General features: G+C 36.4%; 1 protein-coding gene across 3 annotated transcripts in view; it reads left to right on the forward strand.

Annotated features, from left to right (window-relative positions):
* The window catches only part of LOC148948297 (CUGBP Elav-like family member 3-A), a 280,271-nt gene that overhangs the window by 178,033 nt on the left and 82,518 nt on the right, over positions 1-19,720 (forward strand). For all 3 annotated transcript variants that reach the window (XM_089094277.1, XM_089094278.1, XM_089094279.1), the window contains 2 exons: positions 4,736-4,784; positions 17,825-17,953. In XM_089094277.1, the coding sequence (XP_088950403.1) occupies positions 4,736-4,784; positions 17,825-17,953 (178 nt within the window). The remainder of the gene's footprint in view (positions 1-4,735; positions 4,785-17,824; positions 17,954-19,720) is intronic.

A 19,720-nucleotide genomic window follows, 5' to 3' on the forward strand; every position in this document is an offset into this window, starting at 1 on the left:
TGTTTTATTTCATTAGGATTAACAGAACTTCACTTTTCGAGTGTTTCTCTTATAATATATAAGTACCTTCAATTCTAATAATGAAAATACAAAGAAAGGGTATTGTCAATGAAAATGCCCCCACCGCTTTCGGCTGCTACAATCCAAAAATAACCACAGTTTATAAAATTCATGATGGCCCGTAACCGGAAAATTTTTTAAACTTGGATATATTTTTCGAACAGATTGACGAGTAAAAACTTGTAGAAGGAATTGGTAGAGATATACTAAAGAAAACCGACCGGTTTCTGTGGATGCTTGAATTATCCAGGCTTATCCTAGTTTTGACAAGATTTTTGAAAAAATAAATTTTAATGAACTTTTTGACAAGATTTCTCTGAAAACTAAATTTCAGCTGGGGAAGGGGGTGTGAAACAGGGTCTATGGGGGTGGCAAGCCAAGTTCTGGGAGGGGTGGTTGCCCTCTGCCCAATAGCAAGTTACACCCGTGATCCGAAATATATATCTTATATTAAGTCTGGTATGCTACTCCGAAGATATTCCGGAAGAAGGAATTGTTGGAGATTCTTTAAATTATGTTTCAATGCATATATAAACTTCAAAATTTCCGAAGAGAAACTACTTTTTGATTTTTAACTTTTGTTTTCCACATAGCTACATAACTTCTTAACACTGATCCGAAATATATATCTTATATTAAGTCTGGTATGCTACTCCGAAGATATTCCGGAAGAAGGAATTGTTGGAGATTCTTTAAATTATGTTTCAAAATACAAATTGATTATATTTGACTACTTGGATTCAGACTTGTCGTGGATCATTTCTTATAATGTATTTTAATAACATTTATTTCTGATGGGTATTTAAAATCTCTGTCAAAGTGAATTATCTAGAATCAGTGGAAATATAAAAACATTAATTTCAAAAATTAAAACAATCACTTGTAAAGCAATTTTGGATTTTAAATTTTTCGTTTTTCTACATAGGAAAACGGCATGAAAGAAGTCTTCGAAAGAAGCGCACCGTTGAAAAAAAAGCGTCCGTTAGAAAGATTGGTCGATTGACTCTTGACCTGGAATCTAAGTAAGGGAGGGAGGCCGGGAGGGTGCTCCACATGCTGAAATCCTAAAATTGTCTTGAATTTCTGAGCGCTTCTTAATCGAATTCATATAAAATTTGTTTTTTCTTTTTTTTTATTATAGAGCCACTTCACTTTAATTTTGTTGTTGTTGTTGGCCCTCCACCAAGAGAAAAAATTCTAAACACTTGTCTGCTCTTGACTTTAGGATTGACACTTTTATTTGCGTATTTTGCAATGCAAATTGTTTCTAATTGGCAATTCCAAATTTCAATTGTCATGGGCACGATTCCTAATAGTTTTATCTAATGCAAATTATTTCTAGCGTCAAAAACAAGTGAAAAATATTGATTTTAATTATTATATTCCAACTAATTAACTCAATAATAAAAATGTCTAAAAAGTAAAAGCAGCTTAAAGCTATTAGAAACAATTCATTGTTCCGAAGTCAACAGAGTAAAATGTCTTACTAAGCGTATGGAATTCGAAATATGCCTTTTAACTTTTACTCAAGACAAAAAGTTCAATTACGACGGGGCAATTTTTTAACATTAATAAAAATAGCTTTCTAAGACATCCAGACTCAACACTTCAAGTAAATCGAGTTAGGTGGAGCCTACGAAGTAAGTTTTAATGCGAAAAAGAAATAAATAGTGTAGGCTTTCCATTGAGTTTTAGGTTAAAAAATTATTTATTGTTTTGAAAAAAATCCTGCGCCATTTTTTTAGGTCCCCCCCCCGAAACAAAAACGCATTTGAATTCTGATGATAGGCAACTTTTTAGGTTTTTAGGCAAGTTTTTAGAGGCAAGTTCTTAGGTAACGACTTTAAAATTATGCATTTTCATCGATCAGATTTTTTTTCCATTAAGCGAAAATCCCCCTTTGGATTTTTAGTCAATTTAATTTTCTTATAAGTTAAAAAATTCTTAGAAGCTTCTGTAGAATTTTCTGATTGATATAAGTCAATCAGAAAATTCTAGGAAGAATCCGATTGGCAAAAATTACCGCTAGCTATATCTCGGGATTAGTAGAATCTCATTGTAATCAAATGTAGGGTCACTAGGTGGCATTTGTTCTTTCGGGTAGGAATTTTCTTTCGGGTATAGCTTGAATTTCATGTTTTAATGGAAAGCAAGTCTTATAGGCCTATATTAAGTTTTCAGAGACAATATTTGATTCATCAGATCCTCATTTAATTAAATCCATTCAATTTAAATCAAACAGTTCGGGATAATGACCTGCAAGTAAGGAGCGACCCGGCTCAATAGTAACCGAAACTCTAAAAGACTGAATTTTGATACCAGTAGATATATCAAAAGAATGGATTTTCATGCTGATTTCAATTATGTAAGCTTCATTAAGTTTAATCTTAACCATCAAAGGTTACCAGCCTGAGAAACTTTGTCAGATTTTTAAAAAAAGGGGAAAAAATCCTCCTAAAAGTAGTAAAACCTTTTGAAACACCATCAGATTTAACGCATCAGTGAATCCTACTGTAGATGTTTCAAGCTCCTATCTAAAAGATGTGGAATTTTGTATTCTTTGCCAGAAGAAAGATCATGGATGCGTGTTTATTTGGTTGTTTTTTTTTGTTGTTTTTCCCACGCTCCTCTTCTTCTCAAAATGGTCAGATCAAAATTTGAGATAGCCATTTTTTTCAGCATAGTTGAAAGGCCGAATAACTATGCCTTTGGAGATATTATGACCCCCCAAAGGTGGGGAAAGGTCTTTAAGCTACAAAATTTGCCCATTGTTCACGTATAGTATTTGTTATTTGGAAGTATGCATACATTTCTCAGGGGGGGGGGGGGGGGGTTGTGGTGAATTTTCTGCTGGTGGGACTTTCCATGGGGATAATTTTTCATGGAGAGGAAAGTTTTCAGGGGGTGAGTTTTTCAAGGGAAATTTTGCGCTAGGGAAATTTACCAGAATTTCTATACGAACTTCTTCTTATATCTTGCTTTCTCATTGCCGACTTAATTTTACGCGTGGAGATGTTAAGGGTAATTTGCCGGGGTAAATTTTCACCAGGATTGAATTGTCTGGAAAATAGATTCGTGGGGAGGAGGGAATTATTCATGGAGGTGTAGCCAGATTTCTTGGCATGCTAAAAAACGATCAGAAATAAAAAAAAAAAATAAGTTCTTTTAACTGAAAGTAAGGAGCAGCATTAAAACTTAAAACGAACAGAAATTATTACGTATATGAGGGGGGTTTCTCCTCCTCAACACCTCGCTCTTTACTACAAAGTTTGGATTCTGTCCCAATTCTTTAAGAACGACTCCCGAAACACTGTTGGTTTAATAAGAACAATAAGAAACACATTTTAAAAGAACTAAAAAGGTTTAGCGTAAAGAGCGAGGTTTTGAGGAGGAATCAATGAGAACACCAACGCGACTGGATAAAATTAAAATAAAGTGAATATCAAATTAATTATTAAGTTGCGAAATTTCATTTTAGTTTAAATCTATATACCAACTTTAGATAAAAGAAGTAAATTACTATTTTTTTTACCAAGCAACCTACAAAATGAAAATAACCAAACAGTAAGGTATAATGAACTGACAGTTTGTGAAATACGTAACAATATACCCCTTCACTACTGTAAAAAAGAGACCATATGAGATCCGTGGCGAGGGGGGGGGGTGAATTTTACTCAGGCATCGTAGTATGAAATAGCGTAAAGTTTAAAACTAGGCCTAAGAACAGGATTTTTGAAGAGAATATGTAAGGGGCACAAAAACTTTGTGATACTTTATTAACTTATTTGTTTTATCAAATGTGGCTTATGAAGATTTGGTTTGATATTTTCGCTGAACTTGCATTTGATACAAAACAAGTAATGCAGCTTTAGCTGTTGTATTATATTTTAAAATATATCTTAAAAATAAAGATACTGTCTTAGGAAATAAATTATCTCATCTATTTATTTCTTACCCCAACCACGCATTGCAATCCCGACAGAAGGCATCGACTCAGGAGATAGGTGCCTGTACAACGCAACCAATTGTTCAGCCTGCGAAAATTTTTAGTTATCGTAGTTCCATTACTGTGAAGCAAATACGTAGCCGACACTGAATAAACTGTCAGTGTAATCGCCTTAATGACCGTCCAATGCTCTTTATTTTACAATTCTTTGTGGAAAACTACACAAATAAGTAAAGGTACTTGTATGATGAACCCCCTACCGCTCAAGTTGTTTATTCATTGACGCATTATAGAACCATTTTTTTCGTTTAGTTTCTTTCAGCTTAGCGTGAGACAAGACGCAGAATAGATGGGAAATATATAATTTGGGCTATATATTTGCGCATTAGGGGTATATTAGAATATACCATAGAATATACGCATTAGGGGTAGCAAAGTATTTAGACAGTGTGAAGTTAGAAAACAATTCTTACTACATAATATACAGAATAATTGTACCTATTATATTAGGCATGAAGACCCGCTATACTTTACCCCCCTCCCAATTGTGCAAATATATAGCCCACATTTGTTTCTAAAGTATTATATTTTTATGTTACTTTGGTTTATTTCATTAGGATAGAGCGCCAGAGAAACATATTAGAAGAATATTAGGTAGGGGTATATCATAAAAGTACCTAAATGTTTTTTGTCGACAAGGAAAAACATTTATATATCTTCTTTTTCTAGATGAGTCGGCCAATTCAAGTTAAACCAGCGGACACAGACAGTAGAGGAGGTGAGTCCATAAGTTTCCTAAGAGTCCATAAGGAGATTAGGACACTGATTACGATAAACCAAAAAGATTAATAATCCTCAAGAAGCATTATTTTATGAAGGCTCTGTTTAGTGAGACTTAACATTGGCCTGGTATGAGAGGAAGGGGTAATTAGAATAACTGGGAGGGGTTAGGTGCTAGGGAGGGGCTGATGAGGGCAAACGCTGACTTAAAAGAAATCAGGGCTCATGTAGATTCAAATAATATTCTGAAGTACAGTGATGACAGTGGTCAAATATGGTTCTGAAACATGGGCGCTCCGAAAAGCGGATGAAGATTTGGTAGATGTTTTCCAGAGAAATTGCTTAAGGATTGTTCTGGGTACCCGGCTGACTTACCGTATTTCAAACAATAGGCCGTACGAAAAATTAGGTTCAATACCACTCTCTAGGGCTATAATGAAAGAAAGGTTGAGGTGGCTAGGGCAAGTTGTGCGATGAAGGATGACAGATTGCCGAAGATTGTTTTTTTTTGGCCAACCGTCTAGGGCTAAACGGAAAGCAGGTCGTCCTCGTCTGGGGTGGGAGGACGTCGTAAAGAAACATTAAAAGGAAATGAGAACTTCGTTGGAGGGTTCAAAAAGGGAGGCTTTGAATAGATTGGGATAAAGGAGGAGCGTGCGTGGCTGTGTTGGCACTCAGGCGGCTTGGTGCTGCTGTGAGTTGTTAGTAGTAGTAGTATTAATGAATGGTTGAAGGACTCTCAGGGAAGAAGGAAGGTGGTATTTTGTAGATAGTATTTTGTAGTTTATGAAGGGATTAAAATTTTAAGTAACTTAGGCCCCCTTTTCTTCAATGTCTCTGTGGACCGGATACGTCTAACCAATATAAAGAGTAAGAGAAATTCTTTTATGTGCACATGTATGAGTTTGATTTAAATGTGAAAAAATATTTAAACCATATATTTAAACAATAGATAAATATCAAATAATATTGTAAAACAAACCTTAAATGTAAAACATATTTGTCCTGTCTATGTAATAAAAGGGACGCACAATGCCAGGGCGCGCTACAAATTATCACTGAGTGATATTTTTCTTAACAAAACTGAACCAATGTGATATACCGTCAAAGTGCCAGGCGCACTCCAACGCCGCGCTGCTTATTTACTAAAAAGTGGTTTTAAAACTACATGAATTCCGTGGCCACTTATAAACTGTCAGATGTCTCCCAAGAAGGGCAGCTGAGAGTTAGGCTCGGTATCACCTCTCTTTTTATTACTTTTGGCCCATCAGTTACTTTTTGTACAATGCTTCCTCTATCCCTGGGTTTTCGGGGGTTTCCCTAAAAATCTTGCAAAAACGGAGCTGCAAAAATATTTGGGCCTAGGAACGTCAAAGCTTGAAATCCGGTCCGGTAGTCATTAAAAAAAAGAAGCTTTTTAAACTAAGTAAGGAGCAACATTAAAACTTAAAACGAACAGAAATTATTAAGTATAAAAAGAGGGTTCCCCCTCCTTAACACCTTGCTCTTTACGCTAAATTTTTTTAGTGCTTAAAAAAAACATCTTATTGTTCTAATTAAACGTCCCTTGTGTTTCAGGAGTCATAATTAAAGAATTGGGACACAATTCAAACTTTAGAGTAAATAATGAGGTGTTAAGGAGGGGGCAATCCCCTTTATATACGTAATAATTTCTGTTTCTGTTCGTTTTAAGTTTTAATGTTGCTCCTTACTTTCAGTTGAAAACTTGTTTTTTTATTTAATTTTTGATCGTTTTAAAATAATGCCAGGAAAGCTGGCCCCACTTCCACGGAGAAACCGCCTCCCCACGGAAATATCCTCTAGACAATTCGATCCCGGTGAAAATTTACTCAGGACAATTACTCTTAACCACTCTGTGCGTAAAATTGAGACGGGAAAGAGAAAGAAAGACACATAAAAAGAAATTTGTATAAGAATTCTGGTAAATTCTCTCAGTGTATAATTTCCCCTGACAAGTTCAATCCCAGGAAACTTCCCTCCTCATGGAAAATTCCCTCTTAAAAAATACACAGCATAAAATCCCCACCATCTGAAAATGTATGCCTACATCCCAATAACAAATACTATGGGCAAACAATGGACAAATTTTATAACTTAAAGACTTTTCCCCTGGGGCTAGGGAGGAGTCATGTTATACAAAGAGGCATAGTTATTGGGCCTTTCAACTATGGTGAACAAAATGGATATCTCAAAATCTTGATCAGACGATCTTGGGAAAAGGGGTGGGGGCGGGGGCCTAGTTGCCCTCCAATTTTTTCGGTCACTTAAAAAGGGGAAATGGAACTTTTAATTTCCGTTCAGATGAGCCATCCCGCGATATTCTAGGACCACTGGGTCGATAAGATCACCCCTGGAAAAAAAAAACAACAAACAAATAAACACGCATCCGTGGTCTTTCTTCTGGCAGAAAATACAAATTCTATATTTTTGCATATGGGAGCTTGAAACCTATACAGTAAGGATCTCTGATATGCTTAATCTAATGCTGTGATTTTCATTGAAATCACTTGACTTATAGAGGCTGTTCCCCCTAAAAGTCAAAAGTTTTCCATCTAATGGTGTGATTTTCATTGAGATCACTGGACTTTTAGGGGCTATTTCCCCCTTTTTTGAAAATCAGAAACACTTTCTCAGGCTTGTAACCTTTGGTGGGTAAGAATAAACTAAATGAAGTCTTAAATTCTATGGCTTCTGGGGGGTCTTTCCCCCTTTTTTCGAAAATCATACAAATTTTCTCAGGCTCGTAGCTTCTGATGGGTAGGCTTAAACTTAATGACATTTAAACATTTGAAATCAGCATAAAAATCCAATTTTTTTTATATATCTATTAGTGTCAAAATTCCGTTTTTTAGGGTTTCGGTTACTATTGAGCCGAGTCGCTCCTTACTTACAGTGTGTTACGACAAACTGTTTGATGAATCTTCAACTTTAAAGTGAAGGCTGCGTTGCTTCTTGGCGTAATTTTCGAAATAAAAGGTCAAGAATTATTTCCAAAACCTCAGATACCAGAAGTAGCCGAATTTGAGTTCTGTCACTGACATTTTGTCAGCGTCACTGTCACTGTCACATCATCTGTCACTGACATTGCAAAATCCAGGTCCTCCTTAAAACGTTTCTCATGTCCTATCGTCCTGCCAAATCAATAGCTCCTTCTTTACTATGTGAAAATACGCAATAAGTTCTTATGGAATCATGCCAAAGAAACTTCGAATGAAGATTAATTGCTTTTTCAATAAAGGCACTTTCTGTTTTCATTCTGTGGCGTTGATTGTCTTTCAAAGAGAGAAACGAGACAAATATCTATTACAATTCATTTCAATTCATGGTTGTCAACCGATCGTATTTCTCTCTGGTAAATATACAAGAAGTATTTAAAATACAGTTAAAAACGTACGTTGTTCAAATTCAATAAAACGGAATATTCCACCGTGCAAAAAGTGGGGTAGAATAGTAGCAATGCTACTTGGCGGTTTTCAAATTTGTTGGCAGATTTTGCCTCCAAATACCATTTCTACATATAAAAATAATTTTTGCTCAAAGAAAAGCTTCAAAACACAAGTTTTGCTGCTAAAGTGTCGGCAGCTTTTGGAATTCTGCTACTGGCAGCTTTGGAAATTTTTTCATACCTCACTGTAGAAAAAGTTGTTTGAGATTCAACAAAAATTATTTGTAATATTTATCAACAGCAAAATTGTAATCTCAAAAGCTTAAATTGAATATTAGACACCATATTGGAATTCCATTATCCTTATTGAATATCCAGTTTGTTGGGAAACAAAAACGTTGGATTCCCATACCCGAATTGAGATTTCAACTTGTTGAAAAATAAACTAGTTGGATATTCTAACAGCAGCCAGGAATGGTTCTCATTAATCAATTATCGATATAAACCCGAACAGGTCCTTCTCCTGCTCAGAGGGAGACATTTCCATTTATCATGAAGTTTAATGGGATTGTCGGTTTCCAGCAAAACCTAAGTATTCGTACTTCAGAATTAAGTCCGGTCTTAATTAAAAAAAATAAAAAAATATTGTTTCTCTTTTATTAATACACTTTAACTATTCCATAAGCCATAAGTGATTAAAAAATTCCTGTGGTATTTTTCCATTGCTCCAAAATATTAATTACAAGCTTTAAATGTTTTGTACATATATTGTGCAGGTTCATCCAAACATTTGTACATAATTTCAGTTTAAATGGCACCATAGTCAAATTCAATATGATATTCAAAAAATTTCAATCTACTGTTGAAGTCCAAACCATTTTGATTAATTTAACCTATTTGCGTGGAAAATTACATTTTTTCTACTGAAAAGTGGATAAATCTTGTGGATAATTTCAACAAAATGTTTGAATTCAATAAGCAAGTCACAATCCCAACAGAAAGATTGGATTTCATTTTTGACTTGTTTTAATTCAATACGCAAGTCACAATTCCAACAGAAAAATTGGATTTTTTTTTACTTGTTTGAATTCGAGCAAAACATTTTGTTGAATATCAATTTTTTTTTACAGTGCAGCCATAATTTGGTTTTTAGGCATAATGAGTAATTTGTAAAATTAACTTAAATCAGTTTCTTAATGTTGTTGCCCACACATTTGCCAGACTGGGTACTATTTGAGTGTTTTTGTGAGTAAATGTGAGTAAAAGCTAAAATAACCCCTGGGATCTCAAACATTACTGTAAATAAGTCAATATATATTATTAGCAACTAGTTCTAATTAAAATCGGGTCTCTGGTACCCGGTTCGGTGCTCTTTCAAACAGTTCGTAGTGACGAACTATAAGTAAGGAGCGACTCGGCTCAGTAGTAACCGCAACTGTAAAAAAACGGAATTTTGATATTAATAGATACATAAAAGAAAATCAGTTTATTATGCTGATTCCAAATACATAAGATTCCAGATTCCGTGTACCCGAAAACCCGACTGTAAAATTTTCAATTTCCTATACACAAAAATATGGAATTTTGCTTTTTTTTTGCCAGAAGATAGATCACGGATGCGTCTTTATTTGACGTTTTTTTCCCCAGGGGTGACCGTATTGAAATAAGGGTCCTAGGAAATCAGGAGAGGGTGTATTCAAACTCAGATTAAAATTTCGAATGACATTCTTAAGTGACCAAAAAGAGTGAAGGGCAACTGCCCCCCTCCCACGCCCATTTATTTCCTAAAGTTATCTGATCAAAATTTGAGATAGCCATTTCTTTCCGTTTAGTTTAAACATCAAATAATAATTTCTTTAGGAGTAAAATGACCCATCCCAAAGTCCGTGGGGAGAGGGCTGTAGGTTATGAAATTTGCACATTGTTCACGTATATTTTTTGTTATAGTTATAGTATGTTATAGTATAGCATGTTATAGTATATGTTATAGTATAATTATAGTATGCTATAATATGTTAAGTTTTTTATTACTATAAGAAGTTTTGACAAAGAGTCAAACTTTTGCGTAAAGAGCGAGGCACTGAGGAAGGGACGGCCGCTTTCAAACACGGAATAATTTCTGTTTGTTTTAAGTTTTAGTGTCACTCCTTACTTTCAGTTAAAAAAAAAACTTTTTTTTTATTTAATTTCTGAACGTTTTTAAATTAATGTAGGTTTTGATTTTGGCTCACCGTACATGAATAATTAAAACGAAATTTGTATATTAATTTTATATACAAATTAATGTATACACTAATGTATAATTAATGTATGTATATTACAAAAAAAAAACACATATAAATGTGATAGTAGCTGTTTATTCTTGTACCCTAAGAAAACCAACTAATAAAATAAATGGAATGATGGTATCTCCTTTTAAAAAAGGCAAAATGATCAAGGATACTTTTTTGGAAACATAAATTATAATTTTTTCGACCTTATATTCTTAGCTATTGGGGGAGGAGTGGAGGCAACATCAGCGTAGAATTGTCCATATACTTTATTTCTCCCATATTATTGACTTCTGTTTCCCTACCATAATAATTTTAGTGAGTAATCATCCCACTGGTATCCTGCACTCTGCGAAAGAAAATTGTATACATGTACCCTGGTACCCAATAAATCCTTGCATACATGTACCCATGTAACTACTGGTACCCAGTATACACGAACATATTATCATGTCGTCTGAGTTACTGTAAAGAGTTTCCTGAGCACCGAAATTTACCTTTAAATTTGATATTACTAATAACCTCTGGTATTACCAAGTCTTAACAGTGCTAATCATGGAGGATATTTATAAAGTTGAAAGATAAAAAAGATGGAAAAGATTAGACCCTCTTCTTTCTAAACGTTTTTATGTATTCTCTGTAGTACATATGTGAATAAACTATTACTATTTTAATGTGCACATGTATCTTATCGATACCCTGAGAATTGTGGCCATTTGAAATTCAACCACATTATATAGATCTTTTACAGATTTGAGGTGAATAGACTCTATTTTGCAATGGACAATGGTACTTCAATAGGGACTTCAATAGGGACTTCAATAAGACTAGAAAGAACTAATGTAAATATAAAACGAATATTTGATATATATCGACATCAACCTAGGAAACTCAGTAATTGGAGATTTTTCTTCACTGTGGAGATTTTTAATGCTCTTAATCTTGTTTTTCTGTAGTTGAATTTTCTTCGGATATTTTGTTGTTATTTGATGTTCCTTTTTTTTTCTTGTACTCCATTTACAACATTTTGTATGTTTAATAATGGGTAATAAAATAATAATAATAATATTCATTTTTATTTTTCAATATTGTAAATATAAAAGAACATTTTGACGGCCAAGTAGATCAAACAGAAAAATATAATTCATTCAATTCAAATTATACAAAACTAATATATTTTTTTTATTATTTCGGATGACCAACCTATTCCGCAAAGCTAAACGTTTTGTTGTTTAACGTGGACTCCACATATATTCCGGAAAATTTTCTTTGTTTGAATTTAGAAGAAATTAAAATATTAAAATACCTAATTTTTTTGCACAAAGCAAGGTCCTGGCCTAAGATATAGGCCACCAAAGACAGTTCCTCGAGTCTGACATATTTCTAAGGAAACTTAGGTTACCAAAGTATATAATTGAACTTTGCCACGAATTAAAAATTGAAACTTTCTTCCTGTAATGCAAAGTTAAAAAATAAAAAAAAGTGGATAAATCCCTGCTGGGAGGAAGAAGTATACTTGGAAAGTGGTTATGACGAAGAGCTCGTGGCGTCCTTGACTAACTTTTTGGCTTAAGAATTTTTTTTTCTTTCTATGGGGTCTCGTAGTTTGCGACGTTACATTGTGAAGATAAAACAAAAATAACTTGTTCCAATAAGGAATAAAACAACTAATCACAGTTAACTGGTCAAAATGAGGGGTTTTTAATTCTTATAAAAAAGTGAAATTGCAACTTAAAAGAAACACATATTACCCACCTTAAGAATTGGGATAACTACGCCGTTTTGTTCCGGACTATAAAAAAAATAACTGCCTCTACCCATCTTGGGAATCCCCATGTCTGACAGAATTACGAATCCTACATATATTACAGAACGAAGCAGGCAAGCAGCCATTGATAGCCCAGAAAGTCCTAAGCACTAGATGGAGATAACGGGGTCGCATGGGTAATGGCATGCTACCGCATTATGGTCAATGCTGGGTCTCCAAAAGGCATGTACTGAAGAAAGTGACGGTTGGCTGATGCCAAGAGAAGGATGCTACGATATGGGGAACATCTTCGGAAGACCTGTGGTTGGAAGCTCTGCAGATTGTCACGGAGAAGTACTTTTGTCCCCATTTCCACCAACCGACGAAATAAAGGAATGCCATTAAAAATAACGAAAATATATAGATATCCTTCAGCTTTAAGAGCTGGACAGGAGCATAATTGGTGGACTGAAGGACTTTTGCTGCTTTCAGCTGGAGATTACGGGTAGGGGAAAGTAGAGATGGAAAAGTAGACGTCCAAGCAGAATATCTTACAGGACCCAAGTCTTTTGCCTTGAGTGAAAACTTCAAATTTATCAATAAAATTTTTCGAATCATAGCAGAGAATTATGTACAAGTACATAGAAGTTTTTAAAACAGATACGCAACATAATACGTCAATGATGCTATTACAGTTAATGCTATAAAAGGTATTGCTATTACAGTATAAATGATGCTTGAATTTATTTTACTTTGAACTGTGACCTGCTTTAATTTTTTTTTACGTCCCCTAGATATTAATTTTAATATTATAGATTTCTAAAAACCTTAAAATGTCCAGAATAACCATCAAATCCAAATTATATAGTAAAGATTTCTAGTCCTAAGTCCACATGCAGAATCACTTTAAAAAACCACCTTATCACCTTAGATGTATCACCCAGATTCACCTTAAATTTTCTTTCATAACTTGTCCCAAGTCCTACATGCAGGATTGAGACATCTACTTACAAGTCTACATGTGGAGTCACCTTAAAGAACCTTAAAGAATCATCTTTAAGATTTTTTTTCATAACTTGAAAAAAAACGACGAAAACAAAAGAAACACAAACACACTCGTCATCGCAGAAAAGATTGCTGTTGCAATCATTGCTGTTACAATCTCTATTCCTACGTCAACATGCAAAATTACTTAACAAAAAAAAACATTTTTTAAGGTGATTTCCTTATGATGTGATAAGAAACACCGACGAAAACAAAGAAACACAAACATACTTGTCATCCTAGAAAATAATTACTGTTACAATAATTGTTATTACAGAGATTTGCTGCTACAATCTCTGTTCCTATGTCAGCATATAGAATTACCTTAAAAAAGTATTTTCTGACACATTTTCTAATGATTTGATATTATAGCTTATAAAACACTGACGGAAGCAACAGATACACAAACTAACTCGTCATCGCAGAAAGAATTTCTGTTACATTCATTGCTGTTGCATTTTCGTGCAGACTTACTTAACTTACTTAAGTCCCATCCGTCCTTAAAGGTCGTCTTGGGGCCTCTTTCTTCGTAACAGCGTGGATGTGCCTTTTGTATGCTTCACGATCTTCTGCTAGGCGAGGAAGGTCCGAGAAGCGGTGAGGTGCAAAGTTTTCCTTCCACCTTTTTGGGTGACGACCACGAGGACGAGAACCGTGAATTTGGCCTTCGAAGGTGATTTTTGGGAGACGGGACCGACTCATCCGTTGTACGTGACCGAGCCATCGAAGTTGTTGGAGCTGGATCTTCATGAGAATTGTTTGTTGTACTTTAAGGCGCTCGAGAAGGTCGACATTTGAGATTCTATCAAGGTAAGTGATCCCGCCGATGCGGCGGAGGCACTTAGTTTCAAATGCTGCAAGTCGACGGTTGTCATTTACCTTCAGTGTCCGTGTTTCACATGAGTAGATTGCGATGGGGGTGATCAGGGTATCAAAAAGTCGTGTCTTAAGCCGCAGAGACAAATCCTTGCTTCGCCATATGGGCATAAGGGCCTTGAAACTGGAACTCGCGAGGGCGAGACGTCTTTTGATGTCTTTTGATGGACTGTTGTCGCTGGTAATCAGACTACCGAGGTAAGGGAACTCGTCAACCCACTGGATACTCTCTCCATTAATTTTCAGGTCTGGCTTAACTGTATCCTTTGGCTTTCGTGAGCAGCACATAGCCTTTGTTTTTGATACATTTATGATCATTCCAAAAGAACTAGTGGCTTCGAAGACGTCGTTAAGAACGGCTTGTAGATCCTCGGGTGTTTCAGCCATTTCGTTGATATCGTCGGCGTAGGCTAGCTTTTCTATCTGAACACCCCCTATATGTGCGCCGCAAGTTGTCTTCACCAGGGATAAGACTGCTGTGAGGAAAAGGTTGAACAGCTCTGGAGACAAAAGGCATCCTTGAAGGACACCTGCGGAAGTCTGGAAACTGTCAGTGAGACCTTCACTAGTCATCACACGACTCCCAAATTTTGAGTACATATCCTTGATAAGATCTACTAGGTTTCGTGGGATTCCGTAATGGAGAAGGGTATGCCATAGGCCATTTCTCCAAATAAGGTCAAATGCTTGCCTAAAGTCGATGAAGAGCTGATACAGGCCGCGACCGAATTCCAGATATTTCTCTAAAATTTGGCGAACAGTGAAAATTTGATCAACGGTCGATCTCCCAGGGCGAAAACGGGCTTGGTCTTCTTGGATGACTAATGATGACACGGCTCTGATCCGTTGGAGTATAATTCGGGTGAAGAACTTGGCAGTTTGACTTGTTAGGCTAATAGGACGGTAATTATCACATATTGCCTTTGACCCCTTCTTGTGTAGTGGAACAATTGTGGCTTCGCACCAAGAAGTTGGGAAATGACTCTTTTGCCAGGCACCGGATACAACCTTGTGGAAAAGATCTATAAGTGGTTCACACCGGACTTTCAGCAGTTCTGCCTGTATCCCGTCCGGGCCAGGGGCCTTGTTAGTCTTCAGCGCTTGGATGGCATCTTCGACCTCAGAACGGAGAGGAGGTGGGCTGGGGTCTGAGACAGTAACGGGCAAGAGGTCCAGGACAGCAGAGTTTGGAAAGATATCAGGATTAAGCTTTACTTTGAAATGCTCCATCCATCTCGATCGGATACCTTCTGTGCTTTGTATCTGAGAGCCATTTTTATCTAGCAGTGTACAAGAACTGAGGTTTTTCTTGCTTGTTAGCTCACGAACTCTCTTATACATGAAGTATGAATCGCCTCTCTTAAAATCAGCCTCACACTGTTCACATTTGTCTTTAATGTAGGTGCGATGGGCTCTACGGGTGGCTTTTTCTACAGCACGCTTCAACTGCTTAAATCTGTCCCTGCTCTCTCTGTCTGACCTGTTATTGTGTTTTCGTTTCTCAGTACATAATAAAATAATTTCATTTGTTATCCAAGGCTTGTTATCACCCTTTTTGGTTCCTAGGGCGGACATCGCTACTTTGCTGATGATCTTAGAGGAGTCCGTGACCAGTTTATCGATATCCTCTTTAGATAGAGTTATAGAAATATTAGAAAGAAGGTCCGATATTTGAGTAGACAGTTCATCGATGTAGGTTTGGCGAATTTGAGGGTCTTTGAGAAGATGTGTGTTGAAACGAGCGGGTCTATTATTCAGCTTTGAGGAGGATTTCAGGCGTATCTTTAGTGCAGACATGACCAGGGAATGGTCGCTGTCGAAATCGCCACCTGCGAGGGTGACAGTATCTAGCACAGATGATTTCCACCGCCTAGAGACGAGCACGTAATCAATAAGATTACGGGTTTTTCCATCCGGCGAAGTCCATGTCGCCTTACGACGTTCTCTATGTTTGAAGAAAAGTATTGGTAATGGCTAGATCACTGTCTCTGCAAAATTCAATGAGGCGTTCGCCCCTCTTGTTAAGTCGTCCAAGGCCAAATTTACCCATAACATCTTCATTTCGAGCAGAATCGTTACCAACAATAGCATTGAAGTCGCCAATGACAACAATAAGGTCTCTTTTAGGAACTGCGTCAATTAAGCTTTGCAGTTGAAGGTAGAAATTGTCAGACTCTTCATTTGGTTTGCTGCAGTCAGGAGCGTAGACTTGTATGATCGTGATGTTGATCGGGGATCCCTTCATTCGTATCATAATCAACCGTTCTGACACAGGCGTTACAGAAATCAGGGATCTTCGTGCCTTAGTCGACATCAAAAAACCAACACCTTGGCGATGGACGCCATCGGTTCTACCAGAAACTATCAGACTAGTGTTGCCGATCCTTTCTTCGCTAGTGGTAGGGAGGTATGTTTCTGAAAGTCCCACAATATCCCATGTATATCGGTTTAGTTCATTTAGGACAAGATCTATTTTGCCTTGTTTAGCAAGCGTCCTAACGTTCAGGGTTCCAACAGATAAAATGAATTTAGGAGAAAGCATAGCCTCCGGGTTTGGAGTTGTCAACATTGTTAAAGGGAGAGTCTGGGTCGTCAGTTTGTCGGTTGTCCCGGACGCGGTAACTTCGTCGGTTGCCCCGGACGCGGTAACTTCGTTGGTTGCCCCGAACGCGGTAACTTCGTCGGTTGACCCGGACGCGGTAGTATTGGGTCTCGTTCGTGATCGTTTGTACTTCATATTTTATAGGAAAAGAGGTTTCTTGGCCAATTTCAGGACGGCGGTAAGCCACTCCTCTCCATCCCTAGCAGGAGCTGGCTAAATCTACTACTGATAATGCGCCCTTCTGGTGTCCTGCATCACCTGCAATTTTCCCATTGCTGGGAGAAGGTTTGTGACTGGTGGGACGTATCCATACGCTGATGGGCCCCCTGCACAGTGCGCATCAGAGGGGCCTTCCACCCCCTCCGCCTGAATTTATGGCCCCAGACGTGGGTGCTCCAGCTATATTTCAAGACCCCCATAGACCGGGTCCTCCCTTGGTTCGCGCCTCCCTACCGGGAGGTGCCCTGCATATCTACAGGACGTTCCCCTATCCGCCACCTGGGGACGCGCTGAGTGGCCTGGAAAAGGCCCCACTGATAACTCTGAAGTTCTCAGTAGTTCTCAGCTCAGTAGTTCTCAGAATGCAGAATGAACTGAAAAACTATATCTTTAGATTTTTTCTTAATAAAAAAAATAATAAAATAAAAGTAAATAATAAAGTTATAAAAAGTTAAAAAAAAGTTAATAAAAAGGTTAATAAAAAAAGCTAATAAAAAACAATGAAGAAAACATAGAAATAGGAACACACTCGTTATCGCAAAAAAGAATTTGTGCGACAATTAACTTTATGGGGAGCAACTTTGCTGTTGTCCACATGTTAAGATTTCCCAAAATTTATAGCTGCCATTGAATAATATTCATCTTTTCCTCATGGATCTTGTTAAAAAAAATTACTTTAAAGTTTGTTACAAAATGGAGAACAATTTTTACAGGGAAACTTATTTCAAGCTTACTAAAACGTTTCATTGTTTGCTTTCTTCGGACACAATAGAGGCCATATTTTTCCAAGGTCTTTCCTAAGGACCAAATTTAAAGAATATTCTTAGAAATTATCTCTTTTCTTGGTTCATCAATTCTTATTTTCTTCCCTCAGAGGATCGAAAATTGTTTGTTGGCATGCTTAGTAAGCAGCAGACAGACGAGGACGTTAAACAGATTTTTCAACCATTTGGTTCTATTGAAGAGTGTACAATTCTAAGGGGACCTGACGGACAAAGTAAAGGTACGTTGTACTTGCCTTTTTTCTTCTTAGATGTCTGCCAATGCGATTAAACATATAATTAAATGCTAGGTCCATTTAAGGGAGTTCTGACTATTACTCAACCATCCAAAACCCAAATACATTTTACCATAGTACTGTGCATCTATACTACGGACATATAGGCGGAGCTATACGTGTATAAGTTCTTTCCACCAGACTTGTCCGTCTAGGTCACTGTATATAAATATACACAGTATGATCATTCCCTATCTGAACCATTATACTAAGCCGGACCGAGATGCAAGTGCTCCGCAGAATATTTAAACAAGTATAAACATAAGCGACATTCGATTTTTCCACTGGTAGACAAGTCAGATTTCTCTTGAACGCAAAACTTGGCTTCACCTTTGTAATACTAAATTTTAAAGAATCTAATTTTAAATTAATTTATTCCAATACACCTATAAAAATCGGTAATTAGTAGTGGAATGTTGTTATTAGATGTTTTTAGGAATTACAAGTAGGTTTCGAAGTCTCGAGTTGGTTTCAAAGGCATTTCGAGAAAGTTTCTGCGAGCTTACGCGTTCCAGGGTAATATACACTGGACCCCTGATAACAGATTAAATGGGAGGAGCTTTTTTTACGCGCCGAGGGTGTAGTACCAAAAATCCCTAAGTCGTGATCTTACTGCTATATTATTTATATACAGTGATCTAGGTTTATCATTCAGCATTAGTTAAACCCGGTCAGTATTTGACCATTTAGTCAAACTCTCTGTAGAAATTAGGAGCGATGTACCTTGCTTGCAAAAATACACCAATTAAAGCGTACCTTTTAATATGGAAGCATGGGACAGTAATTGCTCTTTTTCGCTGTGACATACTCATGTATATGAAACCAGCAGATGTCTTTTTCGCTGTGATATACTTATGTATATGAAACCAGCAAATGAAGAGCCACAAGAAAGCCACAAGAGAGCCACAAGAGAAATCTTCTCTACTTTAAAAACAAAATAAGATCACCTGTTGTGCACAAATCAAAATCACAAACAAAAGCACAATCAACTGTTGTGCAGGGCAGGGCAATACTTCGTTCAAATTTAAGATAGGTTGAAACGGAATTGACTTTAAATTATGATTATTGCAAAAAACGAGTGAAAATATTTAAGGTTCATCGTAAATACCTTCAAGACGACACTGGCCATACATGACATTTGACATTTGACAAAAAACGATAAAATTTAAAATAAAACTTAATTTAAAAAAATAACCAAGGGAATAAGAGTGTTTTTCAACCAGCGAAAAAAGCAAATGAAAAGACAAAAACAGAGATTTCGGCAAAGACCTCCGCCAAGCTGTCCTCGGCGAAAAAAACAAAAAAACAAACACAAAATAAACTAAATTTAGAAGAATATAGTAACAGAGCATTATTGTTTGATACTGAATCAAACAAACAAAAAATGAAGCTAGAATAGATGATCGACTGTTCACAAATCAGATTGGTTGTGTTTGTTGTGTGCTTTTTTTAGCAACTGCGTACGGATTGACGGAGGTCTTTGCAGAAATATTCATTCGGTTTCATTTCCAATTTTATTTCATTTTCATTTCTACGTGTCATTCCGGTCATTTCATTCCGTTTGTTCCACTGGCTTAAAATGACTCTTGTTTCCGTGATGAATGTTCACTTAATTTTATTTTTTTTTATTGTTTTTATTTTTTTTTATTTTTTATTATTTTTTTATTTTTTTATTGTCCATTCTGAAAGATTCTTCATTCCTGAATGTGGGAT

This window comes from Artemia sp. Qi Xiang Cuo, chromosome 9 (assembly GCF_049724085.1).
Source record: "Artemia sp. Qi Xiang Cuo chromosome 9, ASM4972408v1, whole genome shotgun sequence".
Classification (NCBI taxonomy): Eukaryota; Metazoa; Arthropoda; class Branchiopoda; order Anostraca; family Artemiidae; genus Artemia; species Artemia sp. Qi Xiang Cuo.